The sequence below is a fragment of the Podarcis cretensis genome (assembly GCF_951804945.1).
Source record: "Podarcis cretensis genome assembly, chromosome: 2".
NCBI lineage: Eukaryota > Metazoa > Chordata > Lepidosauria > Squamata > Lacertidae > Podarcis > Podarcis cretensis.
Window position 1 is genome coordinate 26,772,813 of NC_137171.1, and position 23,353 is coordinate 26,796,165.

General features: G+C 43.9%; 1 protein-coding gene across 4 annotated transcripts in view; it reads right to left on the minus strand.

Annotated features, from left to right (window-relative positions):
* Positions 1-23,353, minus strand: part of SLC39A11 (solute carrier family 39 member 11) — a 279,587-nt gene that overhangs the window by 33,027 nt on the left and 223,207 nt on the right. For all 4 annotated transcript variants that reach the window (XM_079965631.1, XM_079965629.1, XM_079965628.1 and 1 more), the window contains one exon: positions 15,654-15,723. In XM_079965631.1, coding sequence (XP_079821757.1) covers positions 15,654-15,723 — 70 coding nt within the window. The remainder of the gene's footprint in view (positions 1-15,653; positions 15,724-23,353) is intronic.

Consider the following 23,353-nt stretch of genomic DNA (forward strand, 5'->3'; position numbering starts at 1 on the left):
GTTAGCAGAGTCTGTAACCTGAAGTGTCTATAACCCGAGGTACCACTGTACTCTGGATTATTTCTAGAGAGACTTTGACAGCACTTCCTATCCCTAATGTTATTTGTTCGTCTTCCTTTATAATAGGAAACTAAGAAGTAAGAGAAAAAATCAAAACCCCATTTGCGAGCATAAGAAAAGCAGCTTTGAATAAAAATATCTAATGAAATGGCATGTGATCCTCTTAGCAGGACAAGGAATGATCAAGCTAGTCTGGGGACAGCGAAGGAGAAATTCAACACAGAAATAACGCAGTGGAAAAATGTGAACACTTGGTGGCAGCAAAGAAACATCAAAGAATCAAAAGCAGCCTTTTTGGTCCATAAAGGAGTGGGAAGGGGGACCCCGCAAAATCCACAATTCAGCAATACATTTCTTGCGACAAACCCCCATGTCCCTAAAATGTGAAAAGCTTGCTACTTCAACAATCGTCATCAGGCAAGATCTGACACAAAGAGCAAGGACAAGAAAACACTTAAAAAGGAACTGCCAAAATAGAGGTTTCTGTAACTTTTCAGCCTCTAATTTCCATCTCAGAACTGAGTCTACAAACTGACCTAGTGGCTAAAAGGTAGGACTAATTTTTATACTTTCTCCCCTCTCACTCGCTGCTTTGTGTAACCTCTTGCCAGATGAAGATCTAAAGCTTGCTACTCCTTTTTTATTGTTCCAGTAAAGGTGTTGCCCAACTGCGGATAAAAGTGTCAAACACCAAAACCTTTATAGAGAAACAACACTCAAACCAGGACCAAACTCCCACAAGTTCTAAAACACAATCTCAAACAGAGTTGGTCCTTGTAACCTTTTTATGAGCGAGTCTTAAAAGAACACACTGAAAATACTACAGGTGAGCTGAGAACTCTGGCAGTAGTGTTCTTTGGGATCCTGAATATTACATCCAGGATCAGAGGAAGACTGAATGCCAGCTGCTGAACATCAGCCACTCGGAAACATAGGTGGAAGAAAGTAATCGGGCTCATGTCTTGTCTCTGGGCTCACTGTAGGGGTTGGTCCATGTTAGAACAGAATGCTAGTCTAGATAGGTCTTTGGTTTGATCCAGTTGGGTTCTTCCTGGGTTCCTATTAGTTAACAGCTTGCTTTTGTTACTACTCCTAGGCAGCTCGGTCTCTCAGGATCAGCAGCTGTCTTTCACTAGCTGAATCTGCCCTTCTCCAATTGGTTGTGGACATTGAACTGCAAAATTAAATAGCTAGTGGACCAGAATCCTTTACAGCACTGCTCACGAAGCTGCTCCAAGGTGCCTAGACTGCAGCCTAGAACTGCCTTGTGCTAATGGAACCAGCTGCAGAAATGCAAATGCCAACACAAGCCACAAGCAGCTTTCTTCTTCTGCAATGGAAAAAAAAAACCAAAGGCAGGTGAGCTAGCAAGAAGCTCCCTCACTGTACCCATCAGAAACATCTGGCAAAAACTAAGAGGTGCGAAACCACTCTTGGAGCCCAGCAGCAGAGTGGGGAACAGGAGGACAAAGAACCTCAAACAACTAGCAGTGCCCTGGATAGGTAAGAATGACAGAACAGAGTTTTGCTCAAAGCAAATGAATGAGACAAGGGCTGACCGGAAATTAGAATGTGTGACTCCAGAGCAGGATAGGAAATGTACAGACACTCACCAAATTGCTACTCTATGAAGATCTCAGCTTTTAGTATTCAAGAAGCGCATTTTACCTCTGCATAGTTTTTGCAGCTGGTTCATTCAAGATCTCTGTAAATAAGAAGACGAGTACGAATACACTATTTGTACACTTTGGGTTTCAAGCAATACATTTGAAGTCTTCCAGTTTCGAAGGCAACCTCACAGTTTACAGAACGGATTCATGTTCTTCAACAATTGGATAAGGCAAAACTGTGAGCAAGGAACTGCTCTTCAAGGTCTTCAAAGGGTATCCCCCCCAAAAAAAGTTAGTATTTAAGGGGCCACAAGGCTCTTTGCTGTTTCTTTCTTCTGCAAAAGACTAACACACCTAAACCTCTGGGAATTAAATATCTTGACTGCCCCAGATGCCCAGATGATCCCAGCCAGAAGCCAGTGATTATTTATTGGTGTTTATTTATTCAGATGGATCAATGTTATATACAAATCACAACAATGAAACCTGAGGTGGCAAGCAGGCAGCATTACTCACAAAGCGTTTCCTAGGCAGCAAAAAGTTCCATTATGCATAAGATGCTTTCAGATATTTTTGCCTCATCGTGCTGCCAACTACCCTTGAGTGACAAATATAAAGTGCTGCCCTGCTTTCACATGGAGGCATAAAAGATCAGAGGCTGCAGTGCTGTTTTCTGCTTTCAGTTGCCCACAATAACAGCTGCTGGGATGTTCATCCCTTTCGATTTCCTTTCCTGCACAGGAAGTGCCTTCAGATGCAAGCTACCCAGGTGGTAAAGGAATTACATCCGAGCAACCACTACAAATAAAGTGGTGAGGTCAGAGTCCAGGGCACTGTGAGGTACTTAAAGGATTTGGAACACAGGCTCGTGACAGAAACTTGTATGCACTGATTTCCATGTATGGGTGCCTCTGGACAAATTAAGATGATGAGTGGTTGGGGTCTCAGCCACCCTGAAAACAAAGCAAAGCAGAGCAAAACAAAACAAAACAACTTTAAATTGGAGGCAAAGGAGTCTCTGAACCTCCCTGCCCCACAATGCCCCTTGGTGAAGTTAGTGGAATACCACTTCTTGATCTACCAAGACTATAACATAAAGGAAATGCAGCATTTGAAAACAGAAAGAGAAATTATAAGATTCTAAAGCCACATCTGACCACTGGGACATGAGATCTAGGAGTTCTGACCTTGTGAATCCTGTCAATTCTCTGAGCAAGAACGAAAGAGAGTGCATGTGTCAAAAGTGTGAGCCCAGATAACTCTCTGATTCAGTTTCCCCACTCCTAATATTTAGTGCTTCTCTCCCTCCTGCCCCACTCTCCTCCTCTCTTAACAATTTAAACTGGTCGGCATTTCCCTACTGCCTAGGCAAAGCTGCAGCTTCTTGTCTAGCAGCCTTTTCAGAATTTGAAGGAAATAATAGTAAGACAGGTGTCCTTCATGCCTGTATGGAAAAATGAACCTGGAGAGTTTTGCACTTCCTCCTGCTTGACCACACGACCAAGCAGCAAGTGGCAATCTTGCTAAAACAGAGCAGGAACAAAACTAGATAGAATGAAATCTCATTACTGTTTCCTTAAAGTAAACCACAAGGGGGCAGCTCCACCATTTCTAGACTTCAAAGGATACTTCCTAGGTGAGGTGACAGGAATACTTAACTCCCTTGGTTTTACCTCTCCTCTACATCTAAAGCAAGAGTACATATAGGCAGTTGGGCATGCTATTTGCTACTAGAAGGTAACATGATGCAGCCCATATCACCTCCCACAAACAAGTAAAAAATGCACTTAAATGTGAATGCTTGACTTTTGTTATAACCACATGCAGGTACAAACATTTCCAGGACTGACTGAGCCATACATATATACATACATAATTTTATTTGTATGCTGCCTTTCCACAGTTCAAACCATGCCCAACATGAAAAAATGTGTAACTGCAACGTAACAAAGGCAGACACAAACAATAAATAAAAAATAAAAAATACACCTCTAAACAGAACAATTTCCACATAAATTGCAGCAAGATACAAAATACAAGATACAAAGAAAGCCATAACACCCACCCACAAAAATAAAAAACCTCAAGCAACACCCCAGCCCAAAAGCCTGTTCAGCAGCCTCAGCTATTGTAGCTGGAGTCAGTCAGACCATGTAGAAAATGGCCTCCAAGAAAGGGTGCAAGTCTTCCAAGACTCACAGCCAAGATGGTTTCTCCCTTTCTCTCATTCTAACGGTTGTTAATTCTGATGTCAAGTTCATTCCCACTACCCTCCAGCCAACACTCAGATCTGCTGAGGTGCATATGGGTACGATTTCACGTATCCAGCATAACTCTGTTAAGTTCCCTTCATGTGTTGATCGCATGAAGAGGCAAAGCATGCAGAAGGGGCTATGGGCCCTCGCCTCTTTTTGTTACTGTGGAGAAGCCTTTGCACATAGACTCTCATGTGTCACAAGCAAGCCTGAATCCCAGAATTCTGATTGTGCATGATTCTGGGCCTGGGGAAGGGAAGTTGTGTAGACGTCTGTTCCCAGTTTCCAACATCCACAGTGCCTTGCCCCTTCAAGACAAGCAACATCAAGATCATATAATCGTATGCAATGCAGGAATATGCAGCTGTCCCATACGGGGATCGAACCTGCAACCTTGGCATTATCAACACCACACACTAACCAACTGTGCTATCCACATGAGCCTGCAATTTTAGGCAGAGGAGGTGTATACATATAGAAAAGATGTAAAGATTCACACTGGGACAGCGAGGGACACAATGATAATGAAATGAAATGGACAAGAGAACTGGACTTGCCCTGAGAAACTAGGGGGTGAGAAGAGGAATATGCTGAAGACTTGCCATTCACTCTTTTGTGCAATGACCAATTTGCATTTTTGAAACGTTAAAGAACGCTGCTGTTTTCCCCCAGCCTTTTCTCTTGTTCTGATGCCATGCAATGAATGAATGAATGAATGAATGAATGAATGCTGGGGTCTACTCCTTCCTTGATCTCACTGCATAAGGAAGCTGACTAGCAGAAAAGGGCAGGGACAGCAGAACCTGCAAAGGAAAGGGGAGTGAATGCTGACCAGAACAGCAATGTCTTCCAGCCCTGATGTTCCCAAAGCACTTATGGGGAAGCTGTGTGGCCCTCCAGATGTTTTTGGCCTACAACTCCCATGATCCCTAGCTAGCAGGACCAGTGGTTAGGGATGATGGGAATTGGAGTCCCCAAACACCTGGAGCTTGCCTATGCCTGCTTTAGGGTATTTTTTATATATTGTACATATTCATATATTGTTTCTTCGGATGCGGGTGGTGCTGTGGGTTAAACCACAGAGCCTAGGACTTGCCGACCAGAAGGTTGGCAGTTCGAATCCCCACGACGGGATGAGCTCCTGTTGTTCAGTCCCAGTTCCTGCCCACCTAGCAGTTTGAAAGCACGTCAAAGTGCACGTAGATAAATACGGTAGGTACTGCTCCGGTGGGAAGGTAAACGGCGTTTCCGTGTGCTGCTCTGGTTTGCCAGAAGTGGCTTAGTCATGCTGGCCACATGACCCGGAAGTTGTCTGCGGACAAACGCCGGCTCCCTCAGCCAATAAAGCGAGATGAGTGCCGCAACTCCAGAGTCGGCCACGACTGGACCTAATAATCAGGGGTCCCTTTACCTTTACCTTACACTTTTTTGTGCCTTTCTCTTTTCTTTTTCTCTTTTTCTTTGCATTACTTTATTTCTTTACAACTGAAACCCTTTTTAATAAAAAATATTAATACAAAAAAGGTTGATAACAAGGTATGAATATCCTGCAGACTGTTCAGCACTTTGCACGGACAATCAAATAGGGCTCTCCCTCCATTTCCAGCATTATATGCTGCTGTCCCAGAGAAACCCATTTTTTTCTGCTTTTCGGATCAATGCCATAAATGCACCTTACAGGCTCCTCTTTTGAAAAATGCTTCCAGAAACCAGACCCCAGGAGCTATTAAAGCAAAAGTCAGCTTTCCAGGCTACGTATTTATTAACAAAGCTCCCCTCAAATTGTTTTTATTAGAAGACCAGGTTCTTCCATTCTCCCTATCTCAACTCATTTCAGAACCAATGAATGTTAGATTAAGATAAAGTATCACACTAGGAGGGGGAAAAGTTTAAGCGCAGCTTACGCGGTGGAGGGGTGAGTGCTTTTCTTGTATTCAAATGCAAATGCAGCTGAAGAAGAGAAAAAGAAGAAGATTGATATGTATTTTATTCCACCTACCCAATTTGGCTTTAAAATGAACAAATACCAGCCCTACAGATAATGTACTTCAATGCTTGCCATCAGTTGGACCTGTTCTTGACTGGGCTCATGAAGCCAGCCATGAATCACAGAGCTGCTTGAGGTCATTATCATACTGGGGGCTTAGCAGAAAAGTCTGACAGCATCCCCCCACTCCCCCCCCCCCAATCTATTTAAGCCAACCCCCAAGTGACAAAACCTCAACTAGCATCCTCTCTGAAATTAAGGCTAATCCTTGATGCTTCCACTAATGTTAGGCAAGGAACTGATAAGATCTGTTAATAAATTGTTATAGTGGCAGGCTTTTAGCTGTGACGTCCGTGAAGAAAGGTTGCAAATAAATGCTGCACATTCATGCGATGCACTGCATTAATTGTTAGAATTCCTGCTCCATGATTGCAGTCATGGGATTGTTGTCTATCACATGACGGCATATGTTTTGACTCCACAGAGTGGGAAGTGACGGAGACAGGAGGTTTGTGTTACTGTGTTCTGTGAAGTGGGACTATTGTCCTTTGTTCTTTCTCTTTGCTGTCTGATGCTAGAGAGAGAGGGAGCCATGTTGCAGTGCTCCGTTTGTGTTTATATGTAAATAAAGTAGATTAGCCAAAATGCTGAGTTGCTGAGGTCTGTTATGCAAGCTGTGAAGACTCTGCGAATCCATAAGTGTGCCGATGTTGGTTGGCATCGGTTGCTGTGATGTTCGGGCAGAAGAAAGCTTTTGAAGCTTCCGAACAATTGACCAGGAGGGTGGGAACATGCCAGTTGGGCATGTTGGGCATGTCTCTGCCAGGGTCCTACTCGAGAGTAAGACGAGCTCCTGACACTGATATCCCCCCCCCCCCAGGAGCATATACAGTATGGCTCTCCTCCTCCTCATTTAATCCCCAGAATAGCCCAGTAAGGTAGGTTAGGCTAAGAGGCAGTGACTAGCCCAGAGAGTGTAATGGTAAAGTGGGAATTTGAACTCTTGTCTTCCAGGCTAATCTAGAGGAAAACAATAGAATGGGGAAAACCAGAGATCTGTTCAAGAAAATTGGAGATATGAAAGGAACATTTCGTACAAAGATTTCCATAATAAAAGACAAAAGTGGAAAGGACCTAACAGAAGCTGAAGACATCAAGAAGAGATGGCAAGAATACACAGAGGAACTATACCAGAAAGAAATGGATGTCTCGTATACCCCAGGTAGTGTGGTTGCTGACCTTGAGCCAGACATCCTGGAGAGTGAAGTCAAATGGGCCTTAGAAAGCATTGCTAATAACAAGGCCAGTGGAAGTGATGATATTCCAGCTGAACTATTTAAAATTTTAAATGATGATGCTGTCAAGGTGCTACACTCAATATGCCAGCAAGTTTGGAAAACTCAGCAGTGGCCAGAGGATTGGAGAAGATCAGTCTACATCCCATTCCCAAAGAAGGGCAGTGCCAAAGAATGCTCCAACTACCGCAGAATTGCACTCATTTCACACGCTACCAAGGTTATGCTCAAAATTCTACAAGGCAGGCTTAAGCAGTATGTGGACCGAGAACTCCCAGAAGTGCAAGCTGGATTTAGAAGAGGCAGAGGAACCAGAGACCAAATTGCAAACATGCGCTGGATTATGGAGAAAGCTAGAGAGTTCCAGAACGACATCTACTTCTGCTTTATTGACTATGCAAAAGCCTTTGACTGTGTTGACCGCAGCAAACTATGGCAAGTTCTTAAAGAAATGGGAGTGCCCGATCACCTCATCTGTCTCCTGAGAAATCTCTATGTGGGACAAGAAGCTACAGTTAGAACTGGATACGGAACAACTGATTGGTTCAAAATTGGGAAAGGAGTACGGCAAGGCTGTATATTGTCCCCCTGCTTATTTAACTTATATGCAGAATTCATCATGCGAAAGGCTGGGCTGGATGAATTCCAAGCCGGAATTCAGATTGCCGGAAGAAATATCAACAACCTCAGATATGCAGATGACACAACATTGATGGCAGAAAGTGAGGAGGAATTAAAGAACCTTTTAATGAGGGTGAAAGAGAAGAGCGCAAAATATGGTTTGAAGCTCAACATAAAAAAAACGAAGATCGTGGCCATTGGTCCCATCACCTCCTGGCAAATAGAAGGGGAAGAAATGGAGGCAGTGAGAGATTTTACCTTCTTGGGCTCCATGATCACTGCAGATGGTGACAACAGTCACGAAATTAAAAGACGCCTGCTCCTTGGGAGAAAGGCGATGGCAAACCTAGACAGCATCTTAAAAAGTAGAGACATCACCTTACCAACAAAAGTTTGTATAGTTAAAGCCATGGTCTTCCCAGTAGTGATGTATGGAAGTGAGAGCTGGACCATAAAGAAGGCTGATCGCCGAAGAATTGATGCTTTTGAACTATGGTGCTGGAGGAGACTCTTGAGACTCCCATGGACTGCAAGGAGATCAAACATATCCATTCTGAAGGAAATCAGCCCTGAGTGTTCACTGGAAGGACAGATCGTGAAGCTGAGGCTCCAATACTTTGGCCACCTCATGAGAAGAGAAGACTCCCTGGAAAAGACCCTGATGTTGGGAAAGAAGGAGAAAGGGACGACAGAGGACGAGATGGTTGGACAGTGTTCTCGAAGCTACAAACATGAGTCTGACCAAACTGCGGGAGGCAGTGGAAGACAGGAGTGCCTGGCGTGCTCTGGTCCATGGGGTCACGAAGAGTCGGACACGACTAAACAACAACTTCCAGGTCCAACACTGGCTTTCAGTTTGTGTGTGCAGGCATGCACGCACACAAACACACAAATGATTAGTTGAATTGTAGAGTTGGAAGAAGCCCCAATGGGTCATTTATTCCAACTCCTTGCAATGCAGAAATCTCAATGAAGGCATCCATGACAGATGGTTATCCAACCTCTGCTTAAAAATCCCCAATGAATTGGATATTTGGCTAGTGACTTCACTTGCCCTTTAAACTGGACGGCTGCTTCCATCCTATCTTGTTCTATCTTATCCAATAAAGGTATAACAACAGCCCCACAGTGGGCAAGACTCTAAGTAGCTGGGAGTGATTTTTCATAGGGGTGTATGGAGAAATGGTGAATCCTCTTGCCTTCCTTTCCTGCACTGCAGTATGCTGAGAATTGTAATAAATCAATACATCTTTAAGGCATACGACATTTCCCTATATGCTAACCCAGAAAGACATTTGACTCCAAGTTGGCAGGCTGCTTGTCTCCTGTTTCCAAGCTCTACTTTATCCTCCCATCTATTGAAGGATCACGGGCAAATCCAATGTTTTTATTTTATAAGGAAAAAGAGTTCTGGTACTCACCATGAAGTTGTTGCAGCAAATGCCACATTTTGGGGGGGGGGGAATGGAGGGGGGAATTGTGCTGATACTGCATAGTCTTGCACACACACCCGGGGGGGGGGGAGGAAACCACTGGGCACATCACTTGCCTTGCTATTCTGACTCAGTGGAGCACTCAGACTGGGTTGGGAAGTTGCACATACTCTAGTTCTCAAAGTCAAGGGGCAGGTTTATTTTTATTTATTTTTTAAGCATCAGAGGCATCTGCTTTGGAGGTTTCAATCCTTGGGGAGGCAGCTCTGTGGAGCTTGTACTAGGAAAGAAATGGTACATTAACCCTCTTCAGCCCTCCTCCTCTCCGAACAGGACTCTTTCACAGCAAATCATTGGCACTAAAATATTGAGCACTAGAAGACTGAGAAGCAGAGCATGTGGAAGTGGGCTTCCAGCAAAATTAACCAGAGTTTCATTTGAGTGACCTGCAAAACTGGTCTCGAGGCTGCCATTCCATGAAAAACGGATGGATATAAAAATGCTGGTCCCCAGAGTTCTATCACTGTCTTCACCTGCTGAAGGAATCATCTTCGGAGGGTGACCTGGAGCTCTCCGAACCAGCAGCCAGTGTTGAGGAGCCATGAGGCAGATCTGGGGGATCTGTGGCCCTCAGAGGACATGGCAAACCAACCTCCACCTCAAGACATGGGTAGCCCCTTCATGGAATTGGAGGTGGATGCTGAATAGTTTCCAAGTCTTAGGAAGCACAGATGCTTTAAGGCAGGCATGGCCAAACTTGACCCTCCAGTTGTTTTGGGACTACAACTCCCACCATCCCTAGCTAACAGGAAAAGTGGTCAGGGATGATGGGAACTGTAGTCCCAAAACAGCTGGAGGGCCAAGTTTGGCCATGCCTGCTTTTAGGTGCAGTTTCAGTTGGCTACCAAACTGCTCACCAGAGAAACAATGACTCCTCAGGAGAAATATGATTGTTGTTGTTGTTTAGTCGTTTAGTCGTGTCCGACTCTTCGTGACCCCATGGACAAGAGCATGCCAGACACTACTGTCTTCCACTGCCTCCCGTAGTTTGGTCAAACTGTCGTCCCCTTCTCCTTCTTTCCCAACATCAGGGTCTTTTCCAGGGAGTCTTCTCTTCTCATGAGGTGGCCAAAGTATTGGAGCCTCAGCTTCAGGATCTGTCCTTCCATTGAGGACTCAGGGCTGATTCCCTTCAGAATTGATAGGTTTGATCTTCTCGCAGTCCATGGGACTCTCAAGAGTCTCCTCCAGCACCATAATTCAAAAGCATCAATTCATCTTCGGAGGGTGACCTGGAGCTCTCCGAACCAGCAGCCAGTGATCCAGCTCTCGTTTCCATACATCACTACTGGGAAAACCATAGCTTTAACTATACGGACCTTTGTCGGCAAGGTGATGTCTCTACTTTTTAAGATGATACTCATAAGGAAGTATATCAAGTATGTTCCAGGCACAGAGAGTTGGAAAAACCTCTTGGCAGCAAATTCCTGATCTGTGCACTCCTGCCCAGTCACTGAAGCCCCCTAGGTTTGGACTGCCTTTAGACCAGGCATAGGCAAACTCCGGCCCTCCAGATGTTTGGGACTACAACTCTCACCATGGGAATTGTAGTCCCAAACAACTGGAGGGCTGGAGTTTGCCTATGCCTGCTTTAGACCTTGCTTCTCATGCTGCCCCTGTGTTAGGATGTCAGACTGTGATTCTGGTACTGTCCCCTGTTCTGCCTGCCTGTCACCTGAAGCAGGACAATTGCACCAAAAAAGGCACACTGAAATACTGAATTTTAGCACATGCATGATCTCTTACCCCTGGACTGAGTTCAGGGACACTCAGTTTTGATTGGCAACAGAAGCTGGATTCACAAATCGCTTCCTGGAGTTCTGCTTGGTAGGTAAAACTGTTCTTGGCAGGGGAAGATTGTGTGAAAAAAGTTCCCTTCAGGTGCTGGTTTTTTGGTCATTGTGTAGCTGTTAAGGGCACAAGAGCCCTAAAAACAACTAAAAGTTTCCTAACACCCCAGAAACCTGCAGATTCCAAAGCTATTTCTCATTGCCCAGTGACCAAATCTCTTTCTCAATATGTTTGCAAGTTTGAGTATGTGAGATTAAGTGTTTGACTTGAGAGCTTTTACTTAGTGTCCTCAAGGCTTTGGTATGACTTCCCAGAGGAAGTCTGATTGTGTCCCTTTTTGATGAGTTTCCAGAAAAAGTGTAAGGCTCATTCATACATAGAGACACTTTATGAGCAAAACTGAGGAGCTGAATGTGAGTCTGCTGTTCGTAATGCATTGTTTTGTGAAACTCTTGCAGTTGGATTGGAAATTTAGTGGGTTTGTTGCTATGACTTTTTATGAGCTACTTCAGATGATAGAAGAGGCTGCATTTACATTTCTGAAACAAATTAATCAACAAGGAACAAATTACGTCCCCACATTTTGCTCTCTTGCTCATTCACAAATTAACCTAATGAGCAGATATGAACAGCGAAGGAAATGTTTGTGCCTCGGGATAACAGATGCCAATTAAGAACAGATAGTAAAAGTCATGTTAATTTTTCATTCTAAGTATCACCAGAACAATCTCACAGCCTTGATGGCAGCAAAATGAGCAATGAAGCAGGAACGAAAGTGTGGAACGGCTTTCGATGTAATGGCTCCTTTGAAGCCTACCTTGCCTAAAGTAAGTATTGAAAGCTGGAGAGATCCTTGTTTGCTGTTTTAAAAGTTCTCCTGAGGAGAAAACAACCTGTCTCTATGGCTCCAAAAGATGGTTAGAGAAAGAAAGAGAAAAAGTTGTGAAGACCAATAATAAAAAAAGTGGTAACACAGAGCCTGGATTCTCAAAATGTAACAGCAAATCTCCTTTAGAGTGCCCTTGTGGGCCACTGACAAGGAAACCAGGATGTCCTCCTAGAAGTTCCAACTCAATGTATATATGGCCCAAGAGATGCAATGCTACCTTTTTATTTTTAACTCAGAACAATATTTTTCTTACCTACAAGCATCGCGTAAATATCTGCTCCCTAGCCAAGATTCACTTGCCAAATGCTGCATTACACTGCATACCAAAAGGCTTTCAATAGGTAATTGGAATCAAATAACCCAACAAGGTGGAAGGATAGATCGTGAAGCGTGAAGCTGAGGCTCCAATACTTTGGCCACCTCATGAGAAGACTCCCTGGAAAAGACCCTGATGTTGGGAAAGATGGAGGGCACAAGGAGAAGGGGACGACAGAGGACGAGATGGTTGGATAGTGTTCTCGAAGCTACCAGCATGAGTTTGACCACACTGCGGGAGGCAGTGGAAGACAGGAGTGCCTGGCGTGCTCTGGTCCATGGGGTCACGAAGAGTCAGACACGACTAGACGACTAAACAACAACAACAACCCAACAAGGAACAAATGGTCACAAACACAGCAGTAGGAAGGGGTAACATATTTCTGGAGCTGAAGGAACAGGTTAGCAAGAGTAAGTTTTGAGTGCCTGCGCATGCACACACAAACACACACACACACACACACACACACACACACACACACGTTAATAACTTAGAAACTGTGAGAAGTCATGCAAAAGAACAAGGATGATGAAAATTGCAGCTGACAAGCCACTATCTATCTGTGAGAAGAAATCAAACAAATCTCAGGCACTAGCTCTACCAGTACTGCCCTCTATGAGGCCCCACCTCTGTTATCTGAAACTGTAACATCTCACATGCTCATCTCATCAATCAACACAACATCCTGTGCCAGCATCACACAGCTCTAACATCTGTCACACCCAATTCCAAGACACCTTGTCCCTGTAGTCAGTTTTGCAGAGGACAAAATACACTGGAAGTTAGAACACAGGTCAACCCATAACTAATAAAAATATCCATGTCAGGAACTATGATGTTCAACATGAATTGTTTGGGCAAACTCTTTATTTATATGCACCATGTTCAACAACTGTAGTTCTTTTGATACAACAAAGAATTCTGGGGAGGGGGGGAAATCAGTTTTGTTAGAAGAAAATCCTTTCTCACCCACTTTCCCTCCAACGGATGCTTTAAAACAACATTTTTAAAAAGTGGCGCTTTTAGTACTTCATGTAACGTTCCTTTATGCACAAAACATTAAAAAAAAGAATCCGGCCAAAAAGTATAGTGAAAGCCCCTCCATGTATGACAATTGGTCTTAAGATGCCAGCAGTACAGATTTCTGAGAATTCTCTCATTTCAACAAGCAAATTAGAGTGTGGATCGTTTTTAAGGTTAGACATAAGCAAGGCTGAAGCAATATTACCTTGACAACACCTGGCATACACGACTATGCTCTGTTGTTTTCCTTTTATTGACTGCTTAAAGCCCAGCATTGTGTGAGAAAGAAAGTGCATTTCAAGATATGCTTATTACCAAAAGACTGTTATACCCAGCAGACACAGACAAGAGACTCACAGCCATAAGAATTCTGCTTCCTTGGGATAACAAGGGCTTAGAATCATAGAATCATAGAATCATAGAATCATAGAGTTGGAAGAGACCACAAGGGCCATCGAGTCCAACCCCCTGCCAAGCAGGAAACACCATCAGAGCACTCCTGACATATGGTTGTCAAGCCTCTGCTTAAAGACCTCCAAAGAAGGAGACTCCACCACACTCCTTGGCAGCAAATTCCACTGTCGAACAGCTCTTACTGTCAGGAAGTTCTTCCTAATGTTTAGGTGGAATCTTCTTTCTTGTAGTTTGGAACCATTGCTCTGTGTCCGCTTCTCTGGAGCAGCAGTAAACAACCTTTCTCCCTCCTCTATGTGACATCCTTTTATATATTTGAACATGGCTATCATATTCAAGGCTTACCTTTTCCTGCTCTGCAACATCCTTTCTGAGGTGATGTCAACAGAACTGCACACAATATTCATATATTCATAGCATCACATAACAGTGTTATGATATTAGTGCTTATGTGAAATTAGGATTATTATTTTTTTGCATTTGGCACTTGTTTACACTGCATCACATTTGCCTGTTGACTGTCACAGCTCACCTTGTTTGCAGATATTCTTTTGAGTATCCTTGCATTCCCTTTATGTTAAAATCACCTTGAACAATTTGGTATATAACCAGCAAACTAGACTACCTCACCGGTCAATCCTAATCCTAAACTAGTTTCCCAGCCTTGGGCCTCCAACTGTTTTTGGACTACAATTCCCATCATCCCTAGCTAGCAAGACCAGTGGTCAGAGATGGTGGAAATTGTAGTTTGAAAACAGCTGGAGACCCAAGGTTGGGAGACACTGACCTAAACCATTTATGAACAAAAAGCACAGGTCCCTATCAGGAGGATCCATAGACCCCTGGTACCAAACTGTATGGGAAACCACTGTATGGGAAACTGTATGGGAAACCATGGGAACAAACACAGCAAGACACCTTCACTCCTGCATGGCTCCCCTTTGTCACATACACAGGCTAACAAGACAATGAACTATCCCCTGACTACAAATCAATATGGCGAACAACCCAGCGACACTTCCCTTTCACACAATCAAAACACACTGCAACCAACCATGCTCTGGGCTCTTTGATCTCTTGCTCCGCCAGCAAAAATAAGACACCTATCCATGCGACAAAAAAGCACCACCCATATACTCTGCAAAGAAGGAAAGTTTACAGCAGTGGTGTCCAAACTTTTTTCAAAGAGGGCCAGATTTGATGAAGTGAAGGGCCATGAGAGCCGACCAAAGGGCCGACCAAAGTTGTTGACCCTTTTTTAGGATTGAAGTTGTTGACCTTTTTTATGATTTTTTTATTATTTTACCCCAAAGTTGTTGAGCTATTTTTAGGACTGAAGTTGTTGAGCTTTTTTTTAGGGTTGAGGTCACAGAGGCTGGATTAAGCCTTGAAACAGACATTGGACATGCCTGGTTTACAGTCTCCCTCACCCCCTTCTCTATTTTCTCCTCTCTCTTTCCCCCCACTTTTCTTACCCTCACAACCCCACACTGACTACAACAAAAATGTCTCGAATGGACTGTAGTTGAGCTGTAAGAAAGACTCTACGATTTGAAAATAGAGACACTGAATGTACTCTTGTTACTTATGGAAAATCTTATGGAGAGGGGCCTACACTTTCTACATCCCTCCTGTCTATTTATTCCTATTTTCTGTTTCTTGTTCCTTAAGCAGTTACTGATTCCCCAAGAGGACTTGAGGTGGGCCACAACTTGAAAGCTGTCCGTTGCAACTTGCAGAGTGATGTTGGGGGTGGGGGTGGGGTCAGTGTTTCTTGGAGAGCAGCTGGAAAAACACTACTGCCTCTTGCATTTTCTTCCCCAAGGAATTTGAGGAAGCATCGCTCCAAGCTCTTCAAAACACCACAAAGAAGATGTCACCTATGCATAGTGAACTTACCTGGCACTTTCAAAGGTTGCAGATGCTGACTTTCCAACAGCACCAAATCCAACGCCAACAGCCAAGCCCTCTGAAACAGAGAAAGAACATGGTAATGTAGTAACCTAGCAGGTGGCTTGGCTTATAGATGGACACCTTGCATAATTCATTCTCACCCACTTTAGGATTTGGCCACACAGCCCTTGAGCTGAAAAAGGCTCCCCACCCCATTTTTATACTTTATATATCATGTATAAGGATATGACTTGTTGAGCTGAACTTGTAGGTTTAGGAAAACGAAGGTTACAGACGCTTCAGGCTACAGATGCTTCAGGTTACAGACTCCTAATCCAGAAATAGTACCTCGGGTTAAGAACTTTGCTTCAGAATGAGAACATAAATCATGCGGCGGCGGTGCAGCAGCAGCGGGAGGCCCCATTAGCTAAAGTGGTATCTCAGGTTAAGAACAGTTTCAGGTTAAGAACAGACCTCCGGAATGAATTAAGTACTTAACCCGAGGTACCACTGTACTGTGAACAGATTTGCATGGTGCTTCCTGATATGAAGGAACAGGTTTTTGCCCATGTATGGATACTATTGCACACCATTTTGAATCAAGATGGCAGACAGAACCTGTCAAAACGCCACTGATTTTCATTTCACTTTTCATTTGTATATTGCCTTTCTACATTACCATGCACAAGGCAGTTTACAGCAACAAAATATACAACAAAGAACGCACACCTTATAATCTGATCCAATACAAAAAATCGTAATAAAACATAACTTTAAAATGGAATGACTTGTAGCAAATAAATAGTCAACAATCTTCCAGAATATAATAGTAAGCAATAAAATTAACTCTCAAAATGTCAGCAAATAATAATTAAACAGAAATTTACTTTTAACAATCACAATAAATAATTACTAAATTATGATCTATAAAAAAATAACTGTAAATCACAATGCATAAAATACCACAATCAGTGCTTTTTTTCTAAAAAAAAATGTTTAGGGGTACTCTCGTTTTCCTACTCATATTGAAATACTGCCCCTCAATGAGACCAAACTTAGATTCACAAAATGTTTAGAGGTATGTGTACCCCTGCGTCCCCCCAGATAAAAAGCACTGACCACAATACATACAAAGCTATGTAAAAAGATCAAATTGATAACTGCTATTTCAAAACTGCACTGAACTGTTTTGGTTTCTTAGAATTCCCAAGCAACACTGTACAATTTCCACTGGTTTGTTTGCTGTCATTTGATTAAATATCTAAATATATCAACATCCCTTTGTTTTGCTTAAAAGAAAATGGCATGGCAATCTTAAAATTGAAGTATTGCAAAGAAATAACACCACAGTCTGGAAGTTAGACATATTTAAATCAGGTTATTCTAAATTTAATTGCAACTATACTCATTCTACCGATTTCCATGAGACTCAAATGCAGCTAACTTGAACTGGACCGATGCCTGAGAATGAAAGACTTAAAGGGGGGGGGGGGAACGGAGAGAACAAGACAAAAAGCAATGAGCGTTGTGGAACCTTAGAAGATTCTGTTGGCTTTTTTTACAATGCCTCAAGACTGTTTGTTGTTTTCGCTAACAGCGTGGTTACACTTCTATAATTAACCTTCTGAGAGTGCAGTCAGTTGCTGCCTTTACTCTAATGACTCAGTTTTATCAGCTTCCACACTAGCAAATAAGCACAAATATTTAGGCTCTTTCAGTGAAACATCACTCAATACAAGATAGTCTTAGTAAGGACACTGATCCCATGGAGCAAGAAATACTGTGCAAGGCAATTCCTTTCACTGGGCCAAATGAATTGCCTTTTGGGCTCAGTTGGTAGAGCATGAGACTCTTAATCTCAGGGTTGTGAGTTTGAGTCTCACATTGGGCAAAAGATTCCTGTAGGGAACTGGATGACCTTTGGGGTCCATTCCAACTTTCCATTGATTCTACAATTCTATGACATTCAAAGCATCACAGTAGCATAGAAATCTATGATGTAGCCCTAATATGGTGGAAAAGAAGCATGACGAGTCTGGGTAGGGCAGAGTGGAAACTATTCATGTGCCATCTTCATTGGCATTCTGCCCACCAGGAGAATCCAATGGTAGGCAAAGGAGAAGATGAGATATTAGGTTACATAGCTATGGAGCCATATTTGTGTGAGTCTCTAGCTGCACTGGCTATGGCTGTGTACACAATATACATCTATATCAAATTTCAAAGTGCATTGCTACTTCCCAAAGAATCCTGGGAATTGTAGTTTACCCATCTCCTACAATCCTTAGCACTCTTACCAAACTGTATTTCCCACAATTCTTTGAGGGAAGTCATGCACTCTAAATGTATGGTATTTACACGGCCTAGTCGTCTAGGACCACAGGTCTAGGACCTAGCTAGCCCGACCACAGCATCAATTTTAAGACCATTATGTCACATCCCAAACGTCAACGGAAATAAATAAGGATCCCCATCCTCTCCCATCATATGAAAAAATATGAATATAATAGCATGTCCTGCTATATGCTGTGGATATATGTTAAGTTTGCCTGAACCTCCTTGGTTTTTGTTAATACAGCCATCCAAAGCTAGTCTTAGGTTGCCAGCCTCAGAGACATGGGAAACAGGAATCCACACTAAAGTGTTAGGCCATGTTAACTAACACATATGAGACTAATTTTTGCCATGTGCCAGCTTTGTGGATGTTTTAATTATTGCAGCGTTCAGAGCTCAGCATGTTCTAATAGAAGCTTCACTAGCAGGTGCATTTACATCTCCGCAGGGCATAAATCAGAACTGCCTTAATTACAATTGCTGTAGATGCTAATGGGGAGAAGGAAGCATTTAGCCCTCAAACAGGTGCAGGAAATCTGACAACTGACTTCATTATGTGCTTTGGTCTTTGTCCCCAGAGGTGAGTCTTGAAGCCACTCCTAGGCAATTGACTCCATTCTCTCCTTAGTTCATCCCACTTCCAGATGCTTCTGTTTCCTCCTCAAACCACCAGTCCCTTAAACTACTTGAAGCATCTTCACATCTTTCAAACAGCGGCCATTCAGAGGAATAATTCCTAATGACACAACCTTTTCTACAAATACCAGTTGTTTTTTAAAAAGAAGTGTTTGTGTTGTTATCATTCTGCCTCCAGCACCACATAGGAGAAGGAGAGAGAATGAATGAATGAATGAATGATAACTGTAGCACTAAGAACCTCTTGATGTTGGCATGAAAAAAGAGGCTCCATTGAGACAGAGGCAATGGCCAATAAGACAGCAGACCAATGCATATTTTCAAAAAGACTCTAGACTTCAGCTTTCAGTGGCAAAGATATTACAAGACTGGAAAGGCGAACACACCACCCACTGTTCTGCAGTCTGAAGATCTCACTGCCCTTCTGCATTTGAATGCATGGCTTATCACTGTCAGTCTTGTTTAGATACCTATTTGGACACATAGAACTGTTCCAATTTACACTTTTAAATTGGAAATGATGGAATATTCTTATTGTAAATGTCAGCTGGAAATGGAAAAGAGACTCTTGCAAATGTCTCTTTGTAACTGCTGGACTCAAGGATATGCATAGCATTGAATAAGCATTAGGAGTTCCAGATACTTTAATGTCTTAAGATACAGAATGGACTCTGCAGCCTCTCCACTCCAGCCCAGTTCCATCTTTCACCCACCATCACACCTTAGCTGCTATCCTGCCTTCAAGTCCCTCTCTAAGTTTTGAAGTGTGTTAATTGCAGAGTTAACACAATTGTAGAGCTAGGAGTCGCAGTGACTTCTCTTGAGATAAGATGGTGCTGACTGCAGCTTCTCCCTTCTCATGATGAAAATGGTACTGGCTAGGTCTGGTGCTCCAATATGGGGTGGCAATTGATGGGAGGCACAGCAATGTTTCCGAATACCAGTTGCTGGAAGCCCCCAAAGGGGAGAGTGCTCTCGTGTTTGGATTCTGCTTGCTGGTTTCCCACAGGCAACTGGTTGGCCACTGTGTGAAAAGGTTGCTGGACTAGACGGGGCATTGACTTGATCCAGCTAAATGTTCTTCAGTTTATTCTTCTGTCCTTAAGAGATGACTCCCGGAGGAAACTCAAGGCAGTAGAACCATGAGATGATTGGACCCCACTGAACCTGAAGCATGGGAAGCCCCAACAAAAATTTATAATTTGGCAAAATATTTGGACTTTGTGATATGTATTTGTATAATGTGGAATATTTAATGTGATTTGATTGGATTGTTAAAATGGAAAACAATAAAAATTACTCTAAAAAAAAAGAGACAGAGAGAGAGACGACTCCTGAAGGGGTTCTTCTTGAGACTCTGGAAATCTGAACAAAATGGAATTGAAGGGAAACATACACAACTGCCTCAACCAATAGCAGCAATTCCAATGGCTAAGTGCTCCCTTGAGCATCTGTCAGAAAGAAATATTGCGACATGGAATGGTTAACAAAGTGAAATAGCTATTGCAACTTGCAATTTGCCCCTTGCTATTAAAGTAACAGACATTAATCTTGAGGCCAGTGTTAAAAATGCTGCTTTAAATTTGTATAAAGACAGCAAGATAAATCTGCAAGGTGCCTGTGAGGAGAAAGGAAAGAAGCAGGAAGCCCACCTCTGCCAAGAGGACGCGGAGTATTCCCAGCAGGGGCAGGGGTCTCTGGCCTCAGCCCTGTTCCCCCTGCCACCAATAAGTAAGAGATGTCTATCTGAACACCCCTCCAATGCCCGGAAGAGCCCTACTCACTCAGGGCAAAGGCTCATCTAGTATAGCATTCTGTTCTCACAGTAGCCAACAAGATGTCTATTGAATTGAAATTGAAATACTTTATTGTCACTTGTACAACTTGTATACCGTGAGATTACACGAGCACCCCCACTCAGCTCTCTTAGTCTTAATTCCCCTTGTTTACTGACGCACACCCATCAAACCCAAAAGTCAACCTGTGGGTCCCCACATGCTGCTGAACTACAACTCCCATCACCCCTAGCTAGCAAGGCCAGCACTCAGGGATGATGGGAGTTGTAGTCCAACAACATCTGGGGACCCACAGGTTGAGAACCACTGGACTAGATGATCATCAGGATCCCTCCCACCTCCATAACTCTTTGATTCTAATCCTCTTTTAAAACCATCCAAATTGGTGGTCATCACTATCTCCCCTGTAGGAGCAACTTCCCCAGTACACTATGTGAAGAAGTGACACATGAAGAACAATGGCGGTCAGGGGGAAGCCAAGTTCATCCCATGTCAAATGGGCCCATTTGCTAATATGATCGCATGCAGCTTCAGTTGCCCTAAAGGTGAAAATAGGAACAAATGAAGAAGAGAGCTTAGGGTGGGAAATGGTGATTATCCAGTTGGAATTTCCAGTGAACCCAGGTAGCTAGCATTAATGAAAGTCAAATGCGAGCTGCAGCTACATAAGATACGTAAAAAGGGGGGAACTGAGCTCAGCAGATGGTGCAGGATGGGATAACTGTGTGCTGGGCAAGAGCTGCTGAGTGGAAATGGAAGGCATGATGTGTACCAGGTGTGCTACCAAAGTGAAAATTAGGGTGGTAATTGAGAGCAGAAACGGGCTGCGAAAGCATACTAATTTCACTCATGAATGTGCAAAGTGAGGCTCTGGAAAGACAGGTTCCACCAATTTTTGCTGTAGAGGGAGATTTTCCCAGACACATGGGAAGGGGAAGGCAGAGATTGGAATAAATGAGACTGGTGAGCTGCATGAACAGCCTCTCCAGGAAAAGAGGGATCTACATAATCATAGGCTTGGAAAGAACCTTGAAGACCATGTAGACCAAACACTCTGATCAGCGCAAGGTCTGCAATGTGGCACTCGACTGCTAGCATCCCTGGGGGTTGGTTGTTCAGACTTCACTTAAATGCCTCCATGGAAAGGGATCTGATCATCTCCTGAGGAAACCTTTGTACCGTTCAACTCCTCTTACCACTGGGTCCAGAATCCCTTTTCTCTGCAATATCTATCCATCGGCTCTCACCTTGTCCTCTGAAGCAACAGAGACTAACTCTACTACATCTTCTTTCAGATATACGGAGGTCACTTTCACATTCTCCCCAGTCCATCTTCTCTTCTCCATGCTGAACACACCTGGTCCTCATTGGATTTGGTTTACAGCCTGCTCACCATCCTGGCCAGCCTCCTCTGGACTCACAACAGGGTTAGTTGAGAAGACTTCAGAACAGTTAGGTAAAAGGTAAAGGTACCCCTGCCCGTACGGGCCAGTCTTGACAGACTCTGGGGTTGTGCGCCCATCTCACTTAAGAGGCCAGGGGCCAGCGCTGTCCGGAGACACTTCCGGGTCACGTGGCCAGCGTGACATCGCTGCTCTGGCGAGCCAGAGCCGCACACGGAAACGCCGTTTACCTTCCCGCTGGTAAGCAGTCCCTATTTATCTACTTGCACCCAGAGGTGCTTTCGAACTGCTAGGTTGGCAGACGCTGGGACCGAGCAGCGGGAGCGCACCCCGCCGCAGGGATTCGAACCGCCGACCTTTCGATCGGCAAGCCCTAGGCGCTGAGGCTTTAACCCACAGCGCCACCTGCGTCCCTCAGAACAGTTATCCGCTCACAATTAGAAGTATGATGTAACTGTTCATCTAATTACCATATTTTTCGCTCTATAGGACGCACTTTTTCCCCTCCAAAAATTAAGGGGAAATGTGTGTACATCCTATGGAGCGAATGCAGGCTCCTTGACTTCAGCGATAGCAACGCGAAGCCTCCGAAGCGCAGAGGGAGCACTCCCTCCGCGCTCCGGAGGCTTCGCGTTACTTTCGCTGAAGCCTGGAGAGTGAGAGGGGTCGGTGCGCTCTCTCGCTCTCCAGGTTTCAGGGATAGCCGCCTGAAGCCTTCAGAGTGCAGCACGAGTTCCCGCTGTGTTCCGGAGGCTTCAGGTTCCTTTCGCTGAAGCCAGGAGTGTCTTGCTTTCCTGGCTTCAGCAAAAGGAACCCGAAGCCTGCGGAGCACAGCAGGAACTTGCGCTGCACTCCGAAGGCTTCAGGGATAGCTGCCTGAAGCCTTCGGAACGTGTAGATAATGGGGCCAGTTCTTGACAATGCTAAGATATCTAGGACAGGACATTAGGGTGGTACGCAAGCATCATCTGTATCCTCCAAGGTTCCCCATAGGACCTGGGGCTGCAATGGAATTGGAATATAATTCTCCAAGAGAGCTGAGAAAAGACTTAAGAGATGGCAGGAATCAATTTCGCAGGCTCTCCTCTCCCTGCAGAGAAGAACAACAAAGACAAGAGGCAATGGTGCTGTGTTGCCAATGTATGCAGCCTCCTAAGAGTAGCATGTGGTTCCTTTGAAGCTCGATGGCTGTGAGCAGATGGTCTGGGACTGGCCCCAGGTAGAGAAAACTGAGCAACATCTCCAGATGAAACATGCACTTAAATGGAAGTGAAAGAAGGCATAAAGAAAGTTTATCTTTCCTCATTTCACCTTCAAAAGTATTTGGTTGAGGTGAATACACCCACATAATTTATCCTGCGGCCATATTCAAATAATTGAATCCTTTGGAAAGAACATTACTCCACCAGAGAGAGATGGATTGTTAAGTGGCAGAAAATATATAATCTTGGCCGACTCTCACCACTCATACTGAAATTCACGTAAGTCATTCACACGCAGCAGTTTTAAAACCTGGAGCGCACACACAAATCTTTGT